The following is a 24,529-nucleotide window of genomic DNA, read 5'->3' on the forward strand; positions in this document are numbered from 1 at the left end:
CTACCACTGATAGCCAGTCATAATCATCACAATCTTATTAAAACAGTCTGGATTCCTATGTGATAGAAATAGTGTCAATCTTAAAGATGGTATATGGTTCTGTGACAGGAGGTTGAGTAGGTTAAATGAAGTCACTGCTTAATGTTAGAAGACTCCTGAATCTGTAAAGAACCACTTATCCAATGTAGCATGTGTTGCCACTGGGGACAGGTTAACAAAGGTGTCTCTTTGCCAGAGGATTTTTTATAAATAGCTGGAAAAAAAAAGCCTTTTTATTGAAAATAGTATCTGCATTAACAAAGTTTTATGATCTAAACAGCTTGTTTTGGGTTTCTGTTAGACGAAGAGCCCTACATCAGCACTCACAGTAAGGGCAGCTGGGGATCTGGGTCATTGTTCCTAGAATTAACTGATACAATTTGGTGGGAAGGTATGAAAATAATCTTGTCAAATCATTGCCACATCATTCTCAGCTGCTTTGAGACTCATGGGCCCATACAATTGGAGGTGTGAGTCAGGCTGGCCCAGACCATTGAGGATGGCAAAGAAACTGTGTGGCACAGAGCTACTGGTGATTGGCCTGGAATAAAAGGCTAAGCCCATGAGTTGTATTACCATGTGCATGGAGCCAGGACTAGAAACCATATGAGGATAAATTCCTTACTGAATAGAAAGGCAGCATTACCCTACACATCCCAATGGGAAAATGTAAACTCATTTCATTTTTTACAAATATTTTTAAGAGGAAAGCTCACAAAAGGCAGAGTGGAAAATGCTCAAGACCTTCTATCCTTTCTGTTACTGCAATACCATAGATATACTTGACAGAAAGCAAAAGTATTGAAAACACAGCAACAAAAGCCTAAGTATATTGTTCATATTTTGTTTTTCAGAGAAAATACAAGGTAAGGATAAAATTTAAGTTCTCCTGAATTCAGCAGCCACAGACCATTATTCTTCAGTGAACAAAAGATTTCACAGAAAAGATTTTGTACACAAAGATACAAGTGATCAAATTTTAAGAGTACAGTGTATTTATGAAAGTATTTTTACAATCCATTCTTTGCATACAGTGGCATGATAAAATACTATCTGATCACATAGTACTGTTGCAGCAGAGAAAAATCAGATTTGGGTGATCTGCCTGAAGAGTTCTTCTTTTTATCCAGTCACTTGAAGCTAAATCCACAAAACACTGAGGATTCAGGTACGTGATGCCATGCTCAGCATCCATGGCTCTTGGGCAACAGCTACTTATTGTAAAATACATCACTGCTTGCTGCCAGAGTCCAGATCTTCCCAGTGCAATGATGCCCATAGCTCCTCTGTGCTTCAGTTCTCCATTGTATGATTAATTAATTGTAATAACACTTACTGCCTCACCAGGGTGTTGTAAAGAAAAAGCATGCTAAAAACAGTAAGGCACTCAGATACATAATAAGGACTTTGGAATCCCCTAAGGAAAACATTAAAGAACTGATCAAATATAGTTCAAAGTTTAAGCCCTCTAAGACTGAATTTCTGTCATAGATAATTTCAGTCCTGGAAGATGGACTCCTGCAGCATGTTGGCCTTGTTATGCTGGCATCTACATAACATCACCTTTATCAAGTCATTTTGCTAATGCAGAGGTCCCTGAGAAAGTCCCTGGTCAAGCCATGATGAGCCATGTTAGCTCCTTCCTAACATGCTCTGGCCACAGGAACAGGCTGCCTTGCTGCCACCTAATGCACAGATATGTACTGCCCTTGTTCCGCTCACGCAGCTCTCTCATGTTGTATTTAAGATGAGTGTAAAGTCTATTTTACATTTCCATGAGCCAGAGGTGCAAGTCACAGCGCAGCTGCCAGTGGAAGGCAGCAACAAATCCCTGGGATGATTCCAACACTGCAGTCAAAGAGAATCAAAGAGTTTTGACTGCACGGTGGGAAGATCCAGTCACCACAGTACTCAATGCAAAGCCTGTTAGGCTGCTGGAAGAGCTCTGCATTGATTTTGATGGCCATTGTCCTTTCACTATGTAGAGGTGTAGTACCCATGCTGCACTGTGTCCTAGCACTTTACAATAAGCCAAATTTGTTTCTCTTCTAGTCTTCTACAACAAAGAAGAGGAAGCACATGGCAGAACATAGAGGAAAATTTAAAAAACTAGTGTGATTTCACAGCTGGCATCCACTTAGCCCAGAAATAATATCCCATTCAGCCCATGAAAACAGGTTTAAACCTCAATTAAGCCATTCACTTCCTTCTTTGGTCCTTCTTGTTCCTCTCTCAAAGGTTCCAGCTCAGGCCCATCCTGTGTGGTTTCTTTGATCCAGTTACTTCTGCCTTCATTTTCTTTCTTTACAGTTTTAGGATCCTCTTCTTTCGCCTTTCTCTCCTTTTCCTCCTTGGCAAGCATGCGATAATTATAATAATTCATGATGAACAGGAAGGTTCCTGCCAGGACCATCACAACTCCACATTTAATGAACATGTATTTATAGTCCCCAAAGGTATCGATAAGCGTTCCTGTAAAAGATACATATATAAAAAAAGGAGCTCAGAGATGAAGGTAAGAATATTGTGTTTTCAGATCCTAAAGGACACCCTTGTGGCTTTAGGATAAAATAAGACATTCTCCAGACTTCTGATCTCTTCCATAAATACTCTGATCCTTCAAATACTTCACGTGTTCCACTATACATCCTTTGGGCAGTCAACACTGAGATAGGTAATACTACCAATAATTTGTGCAGTTAAGTAGAAGGTGACAGGAAACCTACATTGCAAAGTCTGGACTTTTCAGCACATCTATTTTTCCCATGCAGAAACTAATCCTCTCATCACAGAGACAGTCTTTCCATTGACTCAGGTTATCACCTACAAGGATGCTGATTTGCCTTGATAGCCATCAGGCTGACAGCAAAAGCATCAGCTTTTGGGAAGAACTTCCTGAGATAGCACTTGGCCACTCAGTCTCATTTCACACTCCTGAAAAAGACCCTCCAATTTATTCCACCACTGCTCATTCACCAGCATTAGAGGGGACTCAGCTTTTGGTCACAGCTACACCATGAGTATAAATGCAGCAAGGGCAAAGATGAAAGGGCACTGCGTGGAACTGGAAAACATTAGTTCCAGGGAATGCAAAGATGATGCTGTCAATGTCAGATAATTTCAATGCCAAGGCAAATGTGACAGGTTCTTCTCAAAGGTTAATGCCTCTGCCATGGAGTTATAGAGTAATTGAAGGGAGACGGCTTAATTGAAATGTCACTGTTCTCCATTATGTCAAAATGTAATGAAAACCTTACTGGGATTATGATCCTGAGCATTAATTCCATTTACTGGTGCAACATCGACCATTCTTAACATCCCAAATCCTAATTAAGGCAAGACCCACTCCTAACCTGGCCTTCACAGTACAGATAGCCCTCCTTCAAACTGGCCCATCATCCATTAGCTCCCAGACTTCTTGGAATATGTTCTCCTCCTTAAAAAGAGGGACCTTTAATTACTTCCTGACTGAACCCTAATGTTGAAAAGCTGATGATTAATTATCCCACTGCATTACACTAACAAAGGATTTTATGGCCACCAAATAGGTTTCTTGATCACAAACATAATCATTTTTAACTGGTTTTGGCCATGATTCTTCCTGAATCATTCCTAGATATCTTGGAACACCATTGTCAATGCACTGTTTTTCATGTGGTTTTCATGTTACTGGTGAAACATCAACCAAATGCTAATTACAACAATCTTCCCTTTTCTGCTAATCAGGATGACCTAGAGGTCTCCTAAATGAGTTTCAATGAGAGTTTTAATGAGCAGAGTATTGGAAAATTCAACAGTAGGATCGTCTTGCCTCTTTTCCTTTGAGAATAAGATAAAGTCATAAAACACACTGGGAACAATTTACTTAGTTCATTAAAGCGGAACCCTGCAGTAGGTTATTAAAATGCCAAAGAGCCAATAAATTTGCTGCTTATTAAAATGGTGGGGAAAAACCTACAAAACTAATATTCCTGATTATGGTATAGAACAGTTTTAGCCTCATTAACAGTCTCTGGTCATTAACCTAATCTTCCACACAGAAAAATGTATCATTCAGAAAGCAGTCATTTTGAAATTGTATTTTCTTTTGTTTGTCATTAATTAAATGAATCAGTAAGATAGCAAGAGGATACAGCTGCTTCTGTCACACTGGATGAGCTACATGGCAATATGAAGAATTAATGGCTCTGCAAAATGTGTCATACAGAGTATCAGCCACGTCTCAGTTTTGAATCTAGGAAATAGATTTAAAGTGACTTCTTTCTGTTCATTCTTTACCTATATTATGATACTGTCATATCAAAAGAATTAGCAGAGTTTAACTTTCAGACATCCGAATACAGAGAGCATACATGAGCTAATTCAATTTTTTTGCATGCTTAAAGGTGACCAGTTTCCAAACTAGTTATTCAAACTTTCATAGAGGTGAAATGCAGATTGCAGGACAGAGCACCCTGTACACTGTACAGAGCGCAGTGGACAGGAGCAGGACAGAGCACAGTATCTGTACACTGAGATGATGTCACCTGTAACATCATTTATTTCATAGCCAACTCAGATCTGATAAGGACTTTACTTAGGCCAAATGCCAGATTCAAGTATCATTCAAATTCAAAACCCATATCTTCCAGACAAGGCATGTTCCTTGTAGAAAAATAAGTGAGCGCATGCTGTAGAGGGGAAGAAGCGGAGGCTGTTAAAATGACAGAAGATCACTGTTCCCACTTACCTTCAGATGGCTGTAAGCCCTCCTGGAGGTTCAATATTGTCAGCACGGACCTTTGAGGGTCTCTGCCTGTTGATATTTTAAACCATTCCATCCAAAGGAAGCCTTTATTATTATTATTATTATTATTATTATTATTATTATTATTATTATTATTATTATTTTTGGAACAGCCTTATCAATCTGATAGATGTAAGGCTGTGATATGACTAAAATGTGATTATATGATAACTAAATTCCATAAAAGGAAGTACTCAAAGCCTTACAGACAAATAGCAAGGCTTAAGTTTGATTCAACAAGAGGGTCTGTTAGAACTGTTATGTTTCACTGTGCTTAAATGTGGAATTTTTGCAACAGGAGAAGTCTCCAGGAGGAGTCATCTGGTGTTGCAGGAAGTCCCAGTCCGCAAGTTCAGTCCAAGTGGTTCAAGGGATCAGGAACGAAAAGATCACTTCCAAACTGTTGACTTCAACTGGAGGGCTACAAAGGAAGGAGATACCCAAGACCTGCCATCCCTGTTCAATTACTAGTGGGAAAATGTGGGTGGGAAGCAGAGAAAACACATCTAGAATCACTTCTTACAAACTGCGCTTGCAAGAGTCTAAATGTGACAACCCAGTGGGAACAGAGGAAGAAAATGCACTCACCTCCAATAGGTGGCCCCAGCAGTATTGTACAGCACTCTGCAATGGTGACCAGGCCAACAGCGCTTGTGAACCGGACAGCTCCCACGAGGTCCATGAGAGTTTCAAAGAGCATGGCACAAACCATGCCAAAAGCCAAGCCAAAAAAGACAGAATAGATGACGAGTCCTGTGTAGCTGGAAGCCAGTGGGCACAGAAGGTGGCATGTACCATTGAAAGCGATGGAGAAGCTGAAAAAGTATTGAATTCGTGGCCTCACCCACTTGCTGTTAGCAATGATGCCAGTGGTAGGGCGGGCAACTATATCCACGATAGCAAGGATTGAAAGGAGGAAAGCAGCTGAATATTCATCAATGCCCATGTGCTTTGCATAGGGTGCCAGAAAAATAATGGGGGCAAAAAACCCCAGGAACATGAGCACATTTCCAATCAAGTAAATCAAAAACCCTCTGTGCTTAAAGAGGGAAAAATCAAGGTACTGATTGATTTTTTCACAACAGTCCCTGTCTCCTTCCTCTTCTGTTTTGTTCTTCATGGGCAGGTTTGTGGGACTACTAATTTCCATGGCATCTTCAGTGACTTCTTGTTTCAGAGCACCCCTTCCTTCCTTGGTCACCGGAGTTTTGACTGATGCTGTGCCTGGCCCAATGGGTCTGAAGAGAGCTCCTGCCACACAGCAGTTCAGTAAAATTGCCCCAAGGATTAAAAAGCTGCCTCTCCAGCCAAAACTGTCAAAAAGGAACTGGTTGAGAGGAGCCAGGGTGCAAAGCATCACAGGGCTCCCTGCCATAGCAAGGCCATTCGCAATGGGTCTTCTCTTCAGAAAGTATTTCCCTATCATTATCACTGATGGCTGGAGGTTGAGAGCAAGGCCCAGTCCTGGAACAGAGAAAAACAGTTGAGACACAAAGAAAGATACGAGACCCATTTATCCTCAGCTCATTGTTTAAGGCAAACTCATGAGCAATTATTCCACTGGTGGCTCTTGAACATGATAGTCTGGATACAAACTCTGCTCAAGATACCCCTAAGCTAGCATGTGGGTAACCAGATCCCAGGAAGACACTTGCAGTCAGAGAACACTTTCCTCTTGCACAGCAAATCTCTGGGGTAGCAAACTGCTCACAAAGAGTTTGCTTCAGAATACATTGAAACCATAACTCTCAGTGAGTTGGTTTTGTCCAAAAACCAGCAGCATTGCTGCAGGAGAGGATGGATCTATTAAAAAACAAATGGCAGCTCCCAGTTTGAGGAAGGTTATTGTGGCTTGGACAGTGCTAACCACCAAACCACAGCCTTCTCAGGTACATCTTGAGCTAGCACCCCCTTCCATAGGTGGTGAGCACCCAACTCTGCTGCTGGGCACAGAAAATAACATCACCCTTCTCAGCCGCTACTAATGTGGTGGCATGAGCAGTTCAGGTCTGATGCAAAAGATGAAGAGGTCTGCAAATGCGCAGCAGAACAGCTACTGAGAATGCCAATTAAACAAGGCCCTAGAGTGTTTCTTTTAATTAGAATTTATTTTTATTGCACTTAGAGATCTAAATGGCATTGCAAATTTGCATTGCTAATTCAGTTAGCCAGCTTCCCTTGCACAGGTGAAACCTGAAGGCAAATGCTATCATGGTTTCAACTTTTTGTGGTTCTGTTTGAGAGGACTTGCCTATAACAATCTCTTCAAACATCGCTACAATGTGCAGTATTTCCTTCAAAAGTTAAATTTTCAGAACTCCATCAAAATTACATTTAAAAATCATATCACATATTTTCCACCTTATCATCCAGGAAAGAACGAGCCCCATTAGAAGAAAGCAGAAATGTAATCCTTGAAGCGATTACATCAGATACATCAGTGATTGTAACATGAATCCTGAAAATAGGGTCATGCAGATTTTTCTTGTTCATTAGTCTATATAATTAGTTTGTTTAACTGTGCAGTACATAATTAGGCATATTGCTTTACAGGAGAGAATTTAGAAAGGTCAAGGTCCTCAAAATTAATTAAGGAACACTATCATTAGTCGCTGATAGAGCACAATCCAACTGATGCAGCAGAATTCAGCTGATGTTGGACGGCTTTGGTTTGAATGGTTTTACAACATGATGATTTTTGCCAAGTCTAAGATTCTTTAAAAATAAATACTTGGAGGTTTGCAGCATTAAAGTAAATTGAAACGGCAACAGATTAAAATTAACCTTGATATGAAACATATTCTCAGCAGGAACTTTTCTAGATAGTTCATGTATTTGGTGGGGCATATCTTTGGGAAGTTGAGGCTGCTCATAATGCATAAGGGGGCAAATTCATCCTCATGAAAGGGCTGACCTGAGAACTACAGAGACAAAACACAGTCTTGGTTAGAGAAAACACTTGATGGTACTCAGATACAGGAATGCAGCTATTTTCACCTGAGAAGATGCAGCACAGTGAATTAAGAGTTTGTTTTATCTCCCTATTTCCCATGCTGGTAGATAAGGGCAGAAATTGAACCATCATTTCCACAGAATCATTTTTGGTAGGGACTTAGCACATGTCATGCAGAGAAGGAAAAATCAGATGCCAGCTACTTGCTTAAACAACAATCTACTCCATTTTTTTATTATATGAACATTAATTTGCCAGTCAGACAAATCTAATTTAATATTACCTCATGCTCTTCCCATTAATTAAATTTGGAGAGTTTCAAACTGACTGACTGGAATTTCAATTTGCTTTAAGCTTTTGGCTGACTTTAGTTGGAAATATTTATATCCATTTTATTCCAGTTTTCAGAACTACAGCAGCTTTTCCATAGCTGAAATCGTTACTCAAATAACCACATTTTCTCCCTAGGGATATGACAGAAAAGCCTACTGGTGGTGTTGCATGAACAGAAGCAAGCCCGTGCCAGAAGGAGCATCCTTCCCTAGATTAAATACATCTCCCTCATATTAGAAAGATGTAAGTGGTGCTATAGGAGTAAGCTGTGTATCTATTGATCTTGTTCTTAACTTATTAGCAAGCAAAGATTCTACAGGTATTTCAATGCTCAACACTTACGGCTAAGGCAGAACCTCTACTCTCATTAGTCAACATGCCTCACCCTAGATTCTGTTTCATTTTATAGCGGTCTAATTGGTACAGATGGAACTCAACTCTGACCAGTTGTTATTGCCTTGTATTTAGCTTTGAAATTTGCTGCTTCTACCTCAGACTTGAAGAAGGGGTTGCATGCCTAAACACCTATTTAATGCACCCAGGCTGGCATCTATCCAGGTCGACAGCTTGCAAACCCCATTTCTTTTTCTAAGCACTATAGGGAAACATGTGAGGAAGAGAACATGGGTTTTACAGCGTATGCAAAGTGCCTCGTGCAGCCCACAGCTCGGTGCCATCAAGGACAGAGCTGCTTCAGAGCAGCAAAGCCTTGTCCCTGCTCTGCATGCAAATGGAAAAAGACAATCAAGAAAGCAACTGAGACTTCTGTGTCAAATCCCTCCACTGTAAACAGATACTTCCTGCTCCGCCCCTCTGAAGAGATTGCTATTAATATGCCAAAAGCATAGGGCTGTGGCAAAGACCTCCTAGTACCAGCTATCTTGCTTTTATCTCCATCCCTGTGAATTACACAAACAGGGTCTTTCACATCAGCCTGTTTCCTTTTCAGGCTGGTAGGAAGGAGGCTATAAAGAATGTGATGTTTACAGGTTGCTTTCCAGTCATTGCAAATCATCTGTACAGAAGTCTCTCTCCATTGATACTGTCTCAGCTGCGTGACGAGCAGGCAGCTTCATAATTGCCCTTGAATGCTTCCATGTTAGGCCTGACCAGCAAAAGCACTTCAAGTGCAATTAGAGGCATCAAGCATGTTAGCAGGATTACAAGCATCTTCCCTTCTCTGTCGAATTAATATTCCTTCCCCAGCACACACACCGTGCCTGGAAATGATGGGTTATTAGCTAAGACCTCATCCATACAGCTGCCCCCATTCAGCAAGCAGGAGGAAAAGATATACACAACAAAATATGTGCTTTGCTCTGAGGAAATATCAGAGCATTAAAGACAAGGAGATATTGGGGCTGTTTGCCCTGTATCCTTTTGCTGGCACAAGGGTTACACGTGTGCATCAAGCACAGCTCATACTATCAGCTCTCTGGGGTGAGCAATGGACCAGATTTGTAAAGATATTAGGGAGCAAAACAGAGCAGGGTCTTCATAAATCCTAGGCCCATTGGAATTAGGCACAGAATTCCCTCCTGGCATGTTTTTAGATAAGTATCTCTGAACACAGGAGTTAGTGCTTTCCTACAGCACTGTTCCTTGCCTGAGCCCTTCTGCTTACCAAAATGCATATATTTTTAGTAAAGGATTTATGGTTTCCATGTGCTAATCCAGCACTAGTCAACTTGCTTGAGGACATTTGTTTAGTACAGAATGATGCAAGCTCATGCATCAATAGCTATTGAATTTATTCATGGAAGACATTGGTTATTTTTATTTCTCATTGCTTTGTTTACGGAATCTCTTTCAAGGAATCTGCGAGATTTAGTCACTCAGTAATAACACAGTTTCATCTTACTGCAGTGACTCTCCTTGGAAAGATTAAGGTTTAGGAGAGGGAATCCTACATAGGGATTTATTCTCTAATGTATGGATTTAATAAGGCAATATTGGTGTAGGAGAACAGGGTGACAAACTTTCTGTCCCAATTTACTTTGTTAGTGGCTGGTTTTATTGATTTTAAATGTTGAGCTCAGGCTTTTCATGATCAGAAAGCAGCAGCACTTAATACAGTTGCAGAGAGATAGGGAACCCTCATTTAAACATATGCCTTCCAACCTCAAAAGCCAATTTTGAACTCATTGTGTCATGTTTTTAGGCAGGTGTTTTCAATGCAGTTGAAGGAACAGTGGCTGTACCTTAGCCAAAATAATCAAACAAAAATGCTTACAATTAAGAATCTATAACTCAGGTTGGGAACTCCAATCCATCTACCTTTAAAAGCAATAACCCAGCACCTGCAGGCTTTCAAGATGCTGGACTGAGCCTATGCCTTCTCCTGTTTAAGTTTCCAATATGGAAATTCATATTTCAGTACAGACAATTCAAATTGTAACTTCAATAAGGAAATACAGTCTTATTTTTCCTTAATAGGGAGAATATTGCATCTTTTCAATCAACTCCAGTAGTTATTATTTTCAGATAACCTCACAAGTACGCAAAGCACAAACAAACACCTGAACTCTCATTTCCTGTATCTCATGGAGGGAAGACAGAACACAGTAATATAGGAACACAGGTGCTTTCTTCACAGTCACACTTCTATCTCCAAGGGCTCACCATGCCCAGGGCAGAGCGCAGTCAACCTGCATTCACTTCAGCAGCAGCTGAGGGCACTGACGGCCATCCTCACCATTGCCTCCAGCCAAGAGCACCCATCTGCAAAGAACAGATCCACTGCTATGATCCCGCACGCGATGTTCAGGAACACAGCACTTAGCAGGGGATGTGCTCTTTGCTAAAGCTCATCTGGAGCACTTAGTAAGAGAGGGCCCTTGTCCCACCAGCTTTTTATCTCACTTCCCATTGTGTTCGGCTGCAGTGCCCAAGTGTGAACACTCCAAGCTACCAGATGTGAACCTCAAGTGCACTTGGAAAGGAGATGCTTTGTTCTTACCTGTAATGAAGCCCACACAGATGTAGAGCTGCATGATACTGGTGCAGAAGGCACCTGAGACCATCCCAATGCCACACAGCAGGCCTCCAAACATAACCACGGGTCGGCTGCCATAGCGGTTTACTAGAATACTGCTAATGGGACCTGGGGAAAGAGCACAGAATGGTCCTTGAGGTAGGTATCTTCTGACAGAAGGGCATGTTTTACACAAAGGACGCGAAAATCCGCAATATCAGTGCCCTGAGGTGCTGCTGACAGCTTCTAACGTGACTTCAGGATGAAAATGGAAAAGGAGAGAAAGATGATCCACACTGTGTGGAGAAGGCAGCATGCCCCGTGCCACACTGTGCAACTGTTGGTGACAGTTCCTGCCCCCAGTACTTTCAAGTGTCATCAGAGAAGGCAAACAGCAATACCAAATCAGGTGAACACATGATCCCAAGATAGGACCTCCTTGATTTATTACAATGCTAAACCATACACACAAAGCAGGGGTTCATATTACTAGGCTGATATCATGAGTACTGTTGCATTTTTAATGCCTCTATTTAATGCAATTCCAATAGTGCTGATCAGAACTGAAGCTTCAGCAGAACAGTTGTTAATTAAATCTTAATAGCAGTCTATGTAGGTAGGAATGGTTTGAGATGATGGATTACCTGGATCTCAAAGGAATCAGTTTGGTCTTGCATTTATGTAAAGAGGTGGTGCAGGACAGTGCAAAATTAAGGAGATAAATGGCTTAAAGACTGCACACAAGGAAAGGAAGCACTGAAATCTGAGGAAGTGAAACACGCCAGCAGCTTTGAGTGGTGGAGGAAAGAAGGGAGGTTTTGTGTATAGTAGTCCCAACTAGCTGAAGGACCAGTAAGAATCAGAACCAGAGAATAATCTGTGTTGGAGGGACAATGAATGGTCTCAGGACTGACCTCTTGCTCAAATCAAAGCCAATTCTGAAGGTCGATGAGGCTGAGATGTCAGAACTAGGGAATGCAAACAGAGCAGGAAAGCGTGGTCCAGAGATCAAGCTATGAGATGTAAGGAAAAGATTCTGTATTCCTCAAAAACCCTGAGGCAAAATGCTGCAAAAAAAAAAAAATGCTGAAAATGAGGCAGGGGGATACAGGCAGCATTTACTATCTTATCTTGCCCGACTAGTTCTGGTGCTACTCAGCAATGGTGTTTCAGAGCCCAGGGTGCCTGCTTGCCTTCATTCCTGCCCTTAGGAACAGCCCACGCTCTCCACATATGGATTACTGGAAACAGGTATTTTAAGCTTACAGGCATCTCTGAAGAGTCTGGCTATGGGACCTACCTCACTGCAGAGCCAGTTAGTGGGATATTTACTTTTACTTAAATAATCTTAGCCAGAAATAGTGCCAGAACTTTTTCCAGACCTTGCAAACCATGGCACACAGGAACCAGACCCAAAACCCCCAATATTCCCCTAGCATGGCTGAGAGCATCTGAACAAGTTCTCAGCTGTTACAATGTACAAGAATAAAAACTGGTAGAGGTGACTGGTTTAATACAGAAAATGGACATATAAAATACTTCCCACTAAATGTCTAAGGTCAAATCAGTCCTAAATGAAATACATACAAACACAGTCTTAACAGCATCCCTATATCTGCATGATCTGAGCTGGTCCCACTGAATACACCATTCAATTAACATTTATGTGAGTGTATAATTCCACAGAGAGCTTTTTGTCCTAAACGAGTGACTGGATTCACATCATGCATCCTTTTGCTGCACAGAGCACTGCAGAACTCAGTTAAGTTCTGGGGAAAGAGACACATGCATCTGATCAGCACAGCAGGAAAGGGACCCCTTTTCTCACTGAGGTTTCCCTGGTCAGAGCTTGGACTTGCATCATGCTTGAGCCAGTATCAGCGTGCCCTTTAATTAAATAGATCAAGCCAGTGTTCCTCGGAAAGGCACCAACACATTCATCTGCAGCCTAAGGGCACACAACTCTTCCATTTTTCATTTTTCCACATGTCCATATTTCTCCAGAATCAATCCAATTACTCAGCTAAGAAAATGTGGTTTCAATTACCTTTTTCCACTGGAAGAGGGCTTTCACATTAGCCCTAAAAATACAGGATGTCCCACCACAGAGCAGAGCATTTAAAGCCCCTAAGGCCCCTCTCCTACTCTGACACAGGACAGATCCCAGGGAGAGAAGCCCCTGCTATGAGAAGTCAAGCAAAATGTTCACATATGTTTTACTCTTGCAGCATCCACCTTGGGAGAAGGGAAATACAGATCCACAGTGCTCTCACTCAAGTCCACAAGCTCTTGTATTGGTTTCACCCATCAGTTAGGATGGGTTTGGACCATGACAGCAGATGATGAACTGGAAGGGGATGAGGGTGGGATACATTCTGCTCTGCTTCCCGGCTATTGGGACAACCTGGGATAGAGGCTGGAGTAGATGAAAGCAAAAATTTGTATCCATCCCAGCCACCGGCTTTACAAATGGGGGTGTCACTGCGGCACCCTCCACAGACATCAGTGTCCTCAAATACATCCCAAGATGTATTTGATCCAAGAGACTACAATTGGCCCCTTTTCTTGTATTGTGTGATCTCTTGGCAATGTGTTTCATCAGTGACCTTCATCAAAGAGCCTTCATCTCCTGTAATGAGCATTGTCAGTTTTACAGGGGGATAATCAATCCCACTTGTTTGCCAGTCTGGGTGGGAGAGCTGTGGTCACAAAGGCGTTACCTGCCTGGGCTGGGCTGAGCTCACAGGGATGTGATGAACTTCAGAAGCAACATCAGCCTTTCTCCTTCACAGCCTGAAACCTTACATCCAGACCCCGTGGGCCTGCTTTGCTAAAGACACAAAGTATACAGGATCACAGCACACTCTTGTGAGTGACAGCATTTGATCTTCCTGACCACATAGGACTGAGGGTTGGAGACCTCCAAGATACTAAGTGCAGCCAGTTAGAGGAGCAAACAGTAGCAGAGCACTGGGAATAAACCTTTCTAGCCATCAGAGAATCCACAGCAAAGGCCATGACAACCACTCATCCTGCAAGGAAAGCACCATCTAGACCATCCCATGCTTTAAAAGACACCAGAGAATCCAACCCAAGGACTCAAACAGTTGGGAAACCAAACTTCCCTGAGCTGCTGCTCACAGGCCAAAGGTTTTGTAACAGTCCTGAGCAGACCTGTCAAATGCACTGAAGCAAATGCAAAATCACATCCCCAAAATTACTTCCACTCAAGTCATTTGGTCCTACAGAAAACCATAGGCTTTAATGGAGCAGCCTTTCAAAAGCTGTCCCATCTCTCAACAGATACCGAGCGTGTGCAGTATGTCACATAGCTGCTGTGCACACTTCAGCACGCAAACCCTGCCAGTTTGGGCAGGCACATGAAGCACAGACACGTGCACCTTCACCCTGCCCAGATGTCTTCACTGATCAGCATCACACCCAACAGATCTAAATGCACCTCTCCTGCCCTGCTCTGCCACATGCCACCTGCAGCGTATCTCTGGCAGGGGGCTTATTAGCCATCAGACATTAGATAATTTCAACAGCAGCATTGTGGGGAGCTCTGGAAAACATCAAATAGCTCAAGTCAGGGCAGAGGAATTAAGAAGAGGGAACAACAAAGCCCACACCTTTGGGAAGTTGTGGGAAATGGGAAACACGATTACTGCTTTGCTTGCAGCTATTGCACAAATTAAAAGTGTGACAGCCTCTGGAAACACGGTGGAATTGAAAAGCAGGACCTGTCATTTACCAGTTATTTAGCCAGCATGAAACGAATAAAGATGCTGTGTATTACCACATAGAAACCATTTATAGTAATAACGCGTGCAGCTTAGATCTCAAGGCACCTTTACTTGCTAATATCTGCCTGGTCAAATGTGCATAAACCACAGGCTCCCTTGTCCTGGCACCCAAACTAAATCATTCTTCCTTCCTGTGAGCCAGGAGAAGCCATCAGGAGTTGGGGTGACTTTTACCTCTTAATTTACAGAGACAGGTGAGGACAGCGCAAGCTCTCAGAAAGCCGCTATTTACCTGGCTTCACCTTGCAGAACCAGCCACATGAATGCTGCCTGACTCCCTGAAAAGTCATAGCAAGGAGCAAAAGCTTTCTCATCCCCAGAGCACAGCTTCTCTGGGACCAGGACTAGTGTCACCCAGGCAGCGCCGTTCCCACGACCCCACCACCATGGCAGCACTGCAACATCTAATGAGGAAATTGGAAGTAAAATTTAATCACTCCTTTGTAACCCAATAGATTTCAAGGACAAGGTGCTTCACTGCAGGAAGACATGGCACTTCCACCCACCCAGCCTTGGGAAACAAGGCAGCCCCTTCCACAAACCAGCAAGTGGCTTCCTCCCTCCTGACCAATTTCCAGCCTCATCCTGCTGCTGGCTTCGTTGAGAGCTGTGCCCATGGCTACCACCATCCCCACCAGCAAGGAAGTAGCAAGGAAAGCCCTCTCAAGCACTTCGCTTTACACCCCAATCCCTTGCAGAGCAGGGTGCACACAAGAAGTTTACTGCAGTAAAACTCTGCAGTCAGGAGAGCAACAGCTTACAGCAAATATCCCCAAAAGATGCAGCCGGGATCATGGCATTCCTGGAAGACTGATGCAATGTAAAGCGCTATCCTCAGCCCGTATAAATCATGCTGGTTTAGTGCCTGTCCTGTATAAAGCCTCTTTTCTCATACTTGTGGCAGATTTCCATTCGTTGTTAGCTGGTACATGAAAGGCCATGTCAAAGAAGCTGATCTTGGTGGCAAGCAAAACACAGCAGCTCGCCGGTGGGAAACACAGCAAGCCCTGTCTCATTTATTAGCTTGTCCAATTACTTCTCACCTTGAGTTTTGTGTTTGTAGAAGTGAAAAGGACCCCGAAGAAGAGTTTGCAAAACCATAAAGAAAATGCAGAATCCTCTGGCCTCCACAAAGCCAGGCCCATTTGTTATTTATTCTTTCTGAGCTGCTGAACTACGATCCAACGAGGATCATAATGCAGAGTTGGCATTTAACAAGAAATATCAATCCAGACTGGCTTAAACTCTTGCAAGTACAACAGTGCTCAAAAAATAGACACCTGAATTGCCTTTCTGTTTTCCTCAATGAGCCTTATGAATCTTTTATGAGCTGCAAAACTTCCAGTGGTGGTGCAAAACACAATATACTTTTCACAAGGACTAAAGCATTCTTCTCTCCTGTATCTCTGACTATATATATGTATCTATATATCCTTTATTTATAAGGTTTGGTAGTTTGGTTTGTCTTTTTGGTTTTTTTTTAGCTTAACCTAATTCTAACAGAATTTTCCCTCTTTTTGGTGGAACTTGGATGAATTTCTGCTGAAATATCTCTGTGCGTGGCCTTCAGAGCAGCAGCCAAGAGCTGAGACTGAAAGACTCATCCTGTAACCCAGGGGCCTCCATGCAATGTGGGGGTCTTCCCAGCTTTCTCAAGACTGTCCTTCTGCCAGTGTAAAGTGGCACAGAGCCATTGCAAACATTATACGCCTGATGGTAAGACCATTTGATGGCCATGCAGATGACAGAAGAGCAACCCTGCATGGACCCCAGTGTTGGCAGATTTGGGATGTCACCCCCATTGCTGGGGCTGCAACACACAGCTCAGCTTTTCCCACTTTTCCACAGTGACAAGTGGCTCTGAAGAGCTGTTCCTGCAAAGGGACAGTGGTCAACAGCAAAAGAACTGCCCAGATAGTTGATGTTTTTCAACTGCTGTTGGTATACTAAGGAATAGCATGATATACTAAGGAATGCAACACAACTTGACTAGCATTGACTATATGGAGTCACTGGGGACGTAACAAGAAGCACAGTGTACTCAGGTTGGGGGGGGGGGATCATTTATACTGATAAAGCAAAGTCTATTACTATACTAGTAGTAAAACAACAGGAGCAGGCCTGCAATTTCCTTAGTAATAATCTCATTCCCTCGGTGGAATAACAACACTGCCTTTGGCCTCGTAATTTATCCGCTAGGGTACCAGCCCATTGTAACAAAGCAACCTCCTCATTACCCCACAAACGAAAGCAAGTGCCTCTATGCTATTAACACACTGCCAGAATCCACCAAGCTCCTGAGGCAGAGGGGATCAGCATCAGCAACCACCACTGGTAATGGCACACAGCCCCAGAAGACAGTTCTAAAGGCAGGGGGAAGGGATGAGAGGGTTAAAAACTGCAGCTTTTCACTCTTCTTCCTTGCTAGAAGACCAAGGGTCCAGGACCTGGATGGTCATGCACTTAAGTGTCACCAGGGACTGGAGAATGGCTGCTCACTGTAGTCCCACAGTAACTGAGCTTACTGCATGTGCCAGTTCCAGATAACTATAGAAGAGCTGGCGGTACCTAGTAATAACAGCATATTATTAGCCCCAGATGCTTGGTGCAGATGGTTTGCTTTGCACCTGCAATGGCTGATGAGCCCACACACAACAGGCACTTCCTCAGGCAGGGCTGATGGAAGCAGGATGGCTGCACAAGCTGAAGAACAAGCAGCAGCAGCAGCAGCAGCAGCAAACACCCCAGGAGACTACCATGGTATCCAGTACCCCTCTGCCAGACCCCAAAGGGCAGCTTCCAAAGATCTGTTCACCCCCAAACCTCCCTGATGCTTTCTGTTAGTATTACTTTGCACAGCAAACAATCATTTTTAAATAAGGAGGCTGAAGTCCAACATACGCAACAGCAGCTCCACCAGCTAACCACCATGCCTCCTTCTTCCTTGCAGGTGAGGTGTACACCAAAGGTGTTGGGTCTCAGTACCGTATCCAGCTCAGAAGGCAGTGGGTGTAATGATCTGCTGCAGAAACCAGCCTGCATCCTCCAAGAAAGGACCCTGATCTCCCATTAGAAATATGCATTTGCCACAGCAGCATCCTCATGTTAAAAAAGAAAAAGGCAGATGAGACCCAAGCTTCAGAAAGACGAAGTGTTCTCTCCATGATCCAGCAATCCCACCTGATCAGTGCCTCGGCATTTCAATTTCCACATCACACAGCTGACTTGCGCTGCTCCTGCGGCACACAGAGGAGCCACAGGCCAACAGCTCCAAACCTGGGGCTGAAGCCAAAGTCCTTTGTGTCACTTCATATTTAGTCAATTAAATAACGGCTCCTGTAAGAGGATGGCATTGCAGGTGCCTGTGCTCAGTGGTTTCCCTGGGCTGCTGGTCTGGATCTCCCCACACAGCAGATCACAGCTGCTGATGTGCAGAAGGTCATGGCTTCATGGGTTTTGAATTGCTTTCCTATGGTTTCTTTAGCTAACCTCTTGCTTCGGCAGGACCGCAGGCTTCTATCCCTGCCGGCATTTGAAGCGTGGCTGCAGAACGTGAGTTTCCTTCATGGCTGAAACATCTATACCTCAAGATCAGCAGCTCTTTGTTACCAGTCTTAACACAATTGCTCTATTGGCAAATTAGCCGCTACCTCGTTGTGCATTCCAAAGGGCTTTGTCTACCTCCAGGAGGCTCTACATATTTGACCAAGAGACCAGTTATGCTGGAGAGTCATCCAAGGGCAGAAAAGCTGCAATCAGAATGGTTTGGGTTGGAAAAGACCTAAGATCATCCAGTTCCAACCCCTTGCCATGGGCAGGGACACCTCACACCAGACAATGTTGTCCAAGTCTCTGTCCGACCTGGCCTTGAACACTACCAGGGATGGGGCATTCACCACTTCTTTGGGCAACTGTTCCAGTGCCTCACCACCCTCACAGTAAAGAACTTCTTCCTTATATCTAACCTGAACTTCCACTCTGTAAGTTTAAACTCATCACCCCTTCTCCTGTCACTACAGTCCCTGAAGAAAATTCCGTTGCCAGGGGAGTGGATTATAACTTACTCCTGGGCTTAACACCCACCTGTGAAGTGTTAGCACCACCCCAACCAAAACTCTGAGCATTCTTCTTCCTAGTTCTTATTAATCTTGGGGTTTATTAAGTCTCCCACATCCCTATTACTGCTGCCTGGTGACCTTGCTGGCTCCAGTGAAGGGCGAAATGATAAAGCTTTGTGACCAAGTCTGCGAACACAGAAATATTTCACCTGAAGCTATAGTGCTATTAGAGCTCTTAAGTAGAGCAGGGCTATTTAAAAAAATAAAAAATATAAGCACATATGTGATGACCTTGCAGGGCTTGAGTGCTCTCTGAGAGTCAGGAAAAGTATATGAATTTGCAGCATCATCCATTACAGAAATCAAATCGTTCCTCATCCAGCTTTCTTAACAAAATCCATGGCTGTAATGGTGCTGCTACTCTGGGGATTGCCCCAGTGTGGAAAGATGCCTTGTTTCGAAAACACAGGGAGGCTGATTGACTCTTGATGGAACTCCAAGAGGTGGTAATGATAAGTAAAAGGATGTAGTCCTGCACAGGGCAGCTGAGCAGCGGGTACACAGGGGGCACCTTACCGAGCTTGGGCCACAATGGCAGGATGCTGGATATCCACCCTGCATAAACAGAGATATTCCTTTTGTTTCAGCCCACACATAATATCCGTGTGGAAAAGCACATGCCTAGGCAAATACTGAAGAAAGCCCGGCTTGAGAATTGTTGTTGAACCAATGCTGCAAGCACGTAGCTAGAGTGAGCGCACACAAGGTACATCACCGCAAATACCACCTGTCCTCCCCTTCTTTCTCCTCTCTCATACCCCTCACTCAGCACTAAGGGCTCATGCCACTTCGGACACCCTCAGTAACTAAGGCATCCCACAGGATGGTCAGAGACAACACAGGAACTGGATTTCCTGAAAACATCAGTGAGCAGCTGGATGCACACCAAAGATCCAGGCTGCACATGTATCAACTGAGCATCTCCAAATGCAAACTGAGCCAACACTTTCATTTCTCTGCTGAGTCCATGCTACAGAAAGTGATGGGAAGCCCATAGTGCAACAACTTCCCAAATCCTTGTGCACCCCCAGCCTCCTCTCTGATAGTGTGAGGAGCAGAAAAGGCCTTGACTCTCTGTAAGCCCTACTCAGCAATCACAAACACCTGAATTATCAAGGCTGTTTTCAGCCCAAATCCAAAACATCACCCCAAGCTAGATACAATGAAGAAAAGTAACTCTACCCCAGCCAAAACCAGTTCAGTATATGCAAACTTCTGCCTTGCAGAGACTATTTCTTAAACCAGACAACGGCCCCATAGGCTGTTCCACACAGACAACGTATTTCTCACACCAGCAGCTCTCTTCTCCATAGCGATGGGGATACACACTTGTTTGGAACACCACACAGAAAAGCCACTGCAGAATGCTGGGCAATGCACAATACATGATTTTGCCCTAACCTATCACCAAGCTTCTAGCAGGTAAAGCTTCTACCTACCAGGGCACATCCTGCCCTGTTCCTTGCTGCCCATCAGCAATGTCTGAGCCAAAAGTGGCTCAGAGCTCACACTTCTTAAAGCCTAGGATGGACTCTGCTACCCACATATTGCTTGCTCTTTAAATGACCCCACACCTCCCTTCCCCTGCCTCAGTGTCCCTTTTAGCACTGATACTTCACAACCATTTGCAGGCATCCGGGATGGGTGCGAGCCCTGGGTGAGGTCTTCTGGAGGCAGAGAAGGTTTTGATGGAGCCCAGACCATGCCAGAAGAAGACATTGGCAGTTTTGATTAAGTGAAAAACTGCAGAATCAAACTCATTATTAATACAGCTTTACGCTGCTGTATGTTGTAAGGTGCTTTCTAAACCTGTCACTGCAATTTATCATGCAGCAGTGTAATAAAACACAGCTATAAAATTTTGGATTAAATGCTCAAGGTCAATGGTCGACTTTCAAGTTCCCAGTCTCTTCCTTGCTGCTTTAGCAGGTGCCCTATTAAGCAGTTACAAGCTCTGGGAGTAGGTTTGGAGAAAAGATGCTCTGTTGTGGAGCATCTCCAGAATTAAATCTTCAGCCATTTCATCTAATTACAAACCAATAAATAACAAATAACAGGAGTAATAAACACTGACTGGCTTCAGGATAAGGCTTTTGCTTCAGAAACACTCATTTTCCCTTATGCTTGCAAAATGTAGTTCTCTGCTCCTGTCTGAAAAATAGACAGAAGGTGATTGCCCAGTTTTAATATACAGTTGGATGGGTAAAACCAGCTCCTTGGAGATTTTAGGGTGAGTATTACAACAGCGTAGAGCGAGACTGAGACAAGGACTCCACTGCACTACGTTTTGAATGAAAACAGTGTATGGTCCTGATGAAACTTAGCTTTATACGGAAAAGGGCAACAGAAGCAGCTTGTATTTACGTCTAAAGTGTACACAAGCATGCACAAGGCTCAGCTGCACAGCAGCTGCAAAAGAAAGAGTGAGATTCCTCAAAATAAGGGGGAAAATAAGATCAGATGTCCCCTGCTCCAGCCCCAGCTATTCACACTCAGCAGCTGAAATGATTGTCAGAAGCTAATCTATGTGTTTCACTCAGGTGACTCCTGTTGTTTCATTACAGTGATGACAGGAGCATCCTCACCACACACTCACTATTAAAACCCCCTGAAAATGAAGATATTGTCCTAGATATTGTTTTCTCTATTCTGGCACATGTGCCAGAAAGCTTACTGCTCAAGCTCTAAGTTGGCCATAATAAAAGACATTACTTCTTCCTGTGATCCTTACCTCTCTCAAAGCCTTAGAAGAGACCATAACAGCTATGAGAACATTGCTGCTATTAAATTAGTGGCATCAGTATTCCTTATTTTTAGAAGGTTTGGCTGCTTCCCCTGATGCTGAATAGGGCAACTGAATTACCAGCAAATTAATATTGTTTATCCTTTCTTTTCTGGGAGCTTAACAGCCTCCTGCTTTCCCCAGGTAATGACTGTCTCCAGGAACTCATCTGTGGCCTAGCTCCAAATGCGTCACCCTAGAAAATGGGAGAAGGGCAGCTCAGTTTGGTATTGTGAGTGCAACACATGGCCCAAGTCAGGAGGTGTGAAGGCCAAAGGCTTTTGATTTGCAATTATATGAGTTGAGGTTGTCTTCCTCAACAAAACTCATCCCTATACATGAAACAAGACCTTGGGAACCTTGGTGGTGGCATAGCAAAGTCCAAGGAGGCAGTTAGTGAAAGGAAATCCTGCCAAAGGCATGCAGCAGCATGATGGGCGCCCTGTGATGCTCACGTTGGTGTGTCTTTGTCACCTCTAGAGCCTGATACCTTGTTATGGTTTCAGCTCAGTCGTAAATAAGCCACCCAGTCCTCACTCACTCCCCACCCCCCCTTTCCTTCCCCCAGTCCCAGAGGCATGGGGAGGAGAATCGAAAGAATAACTCCCACGGGTTGAGATAAGAACAGCCCAGTAACTAAGGTATAACACAAATCACTACTGCTACACCAATAATAATAATGATAAGGGAAATAACAACAGAAGAGAATACAACCGCTCACCACCCACCGACTGATACCCGGCCCGACCGAGCACTGATCTAACCCTTCCTGGGTAACTCTCAGTTTACATCCTGGGCATGACGTGCTGTGGTATGGAATACCTCTTTGGCTAGTTTGGGTCAGGTGTCCTGTCTCTGCTTCCTCCCAGCTTCCCCTCCTCCCTGGCAGAGCATGAGGCTCAGAAAGTCGTTGGTCAGAGTAAACATTACTGAGCAGCAACTGAAACCATCAGCGTTATCAGTGCTGCTCCCAGGCTGAAAGTCAAAACCACAGCACTGCACCATCTACTAAGAAAAAATGAGTGCTACTGCTGAACCCAGGACATACCTGGAAGCTGAGATGCAGCTGAAAGCACCTTTAGGGAAAGATGATGCAATCTTCCTTCCTTTTCTTTCCATCCATTTAAGACTCTGCTCTGTAATACTTTTCTCATTTGGGATAAGGAATGAGCTCTTAGCTCACACCAGAAAAAGTATAAATCCTGGAAAACAAAAACTCTTCTTTATCAGATTCATAGGTTTCACCCTGCAGGATTTGGTCAGGGAAAAGCAATGTTCCCTTGTGCTCCTCTCACACACCTCCCAGCCTGCCCTCTGCTATGTGAAGCAGGGAATTGCTGGACGTGAATGCTGGCGAGAACTACAAGCACCCCGATCATAAAGTCCAAGCTATCCACTTTACTGCACACTAATCTGTTTTACTACTTGTATTATAGTGACAGAATTGTTTTCTGCAGCCTAGTTCAGATTAAGAAACTGGGGGATAAGACACATTAAAACTTCTGCAATATATATTGCCAGAGCCTCAGCTGTTATAAAACAGCTTCCTGGGGGAATTCAGCAAAAAGTGAAGGGCAGAAACAGTCTCAGCTGCTGGTTTTCAGTTTGAGTCTGAAAAACTGGAGCTGCTCTGGTGCTACAAACTAAAGCCTGAGGTGGTCACTGTAAATCTGCATCCATGCTGTCAAAGTAAAAAGAGCTGCTCCAGTGGAGACTTGGGATGGTTCACCCGAGTGTTTTCAGAACACAGGCATTTGCATTACTTATGAAACACAAACATAAGCTTTGTTACACAGCAGCAAAGCCTAACAGCAAGTCCCCACACAAGGAGCATGCCAAGGAAAAGAGGGACTAGCATCTAAGGGTGTTTCCAAACAAAAGCAGTTGTCACTGAAAGCATCAGACCCTGCATACCCTGCAGGCACGGCTGCCCAGAGCTCTTAGGGATAGAGGGGACTGTCTGGCTGGGTCAGTCCTCATAGGGCACATCATGTGCTCGGATGTGCCTCCCTATCCTGAGTCCTGGCTCGGAAAGCCACAGCACAGCACAGGGACACGGCTGAATGCCAGCAAGAGGACAGGAACACTACAGCCTTTCCCTGAAGCAAAGTGAGCAAACAGCAGAGCCTGTGCAGGCTTCAGGAAATCTTTTGATCCACATGATTCAGGAATGCTTTTTTATCCAAATCACTGCCGTTCACTGCTGATGGAGGTGAAGCAAGGTTGGGGCTTTCCTCTCATGGCTGTGATGCCAGCAAATGCACCATTCATCCCCTCCAGCCCTCAGGCCTTATGATTCAAATAGGAGATAGTTGACACCCCAACACGGCTCCTACATGGCTGTAGACTGCACCCCCCTGCACCTCCCACACAGTGACAGTTCTGCCTCACTGCTGATATGGGAAAGGAAAGGGCAAGCTATGGCAATAATTACCTGGTTTAATAACTCCACTAGTTACACGGGACTATGTTGAATGCTTCCTTTGGCATTTTTGAAACTTCTTTTCTTTCCTGGAGAGATCAGCAAAAATCCAGTGTTAAACCATTCTCTAGTTTTGCAGCGAAGTAAACCAAGCTTTGCATGGGCATCTGAACAGCTCTAACAGGCACTGCAGCAGAGCGAGACTTGGGCAGCCCTGCTCCTTTAATGAGAATTTCCAAATCACTGAGGTCATTCATAAGTCAAACCTGCTCTGGTGCTAAATACTCAGTCAATCAAATGAGATGTGTTAAATACA

General features: G+C 43.8%; 1 protein-coding gene across 11 annotated transcripts in view; it reads right to left on the bottom strand.

Annotated features, from left to right (window-relative positions):
- Positions 1 to 863: 863 nt before the first annotated feature.
- LOC136018242 (monocarboxylate transporter 2-like) overlaps positions 864 to 24,529 on the bottom strand; it is a 40,395-nt gene continuing 16,729 nt past the window's right edge. For 6 of the 11 annotated variants that reach the window (XM_065687308.1, XM_065687304.1, XM_065687310.1 and 3 more), the window contains 4 exons: positions 11,071 to 11,214; positions 5,414 to 6,289; positions 4,769 to 4,870; positions 864 to 2,511 (listed from right to left, as the gene is read on the bottom strand). In XM_065687308.1, coding sequence (XP_065543380.1) covers positions 2,219 to 2,511; positions 4,769 to 4,870; positions 5,414 to 6,289; positions 11,071 to 11,214 — 1,415 coding nt within the window. In that variant the 3' untranslated portion in view covers positions 864 to 2,218. Of the gene's footprint in view, positions 2,512 to 4,768; positions 4,871 to 5,413; positions 6,290 to 7,609; positions 7,733 to 11,070; positions 11,215 to 11,999; positions 12,153 to 22,839; positions 22,994 to 24,225; positions 24,303 to 24,529 lie in introns of those variants that run through there. The other 5 variants (XM_065687312.1, XM_065687314.1, XM_065687313.1 and 2 more) reach the window with 5 other exon arrangements.

Source organism: Lathamus discolor, chromosome 7 (assembly GCF_037157495.1).
Source record: "Lathamus discolor isolate bLatDis1 chromosome 7, bLatDis1.hap1, whole genome shotgun sequence".
NCBI lineage: Eukaryota > Metazoa > Chordata > Aves > Psittaciformes > Psittacidae > Lathamus > Lathamus discolor.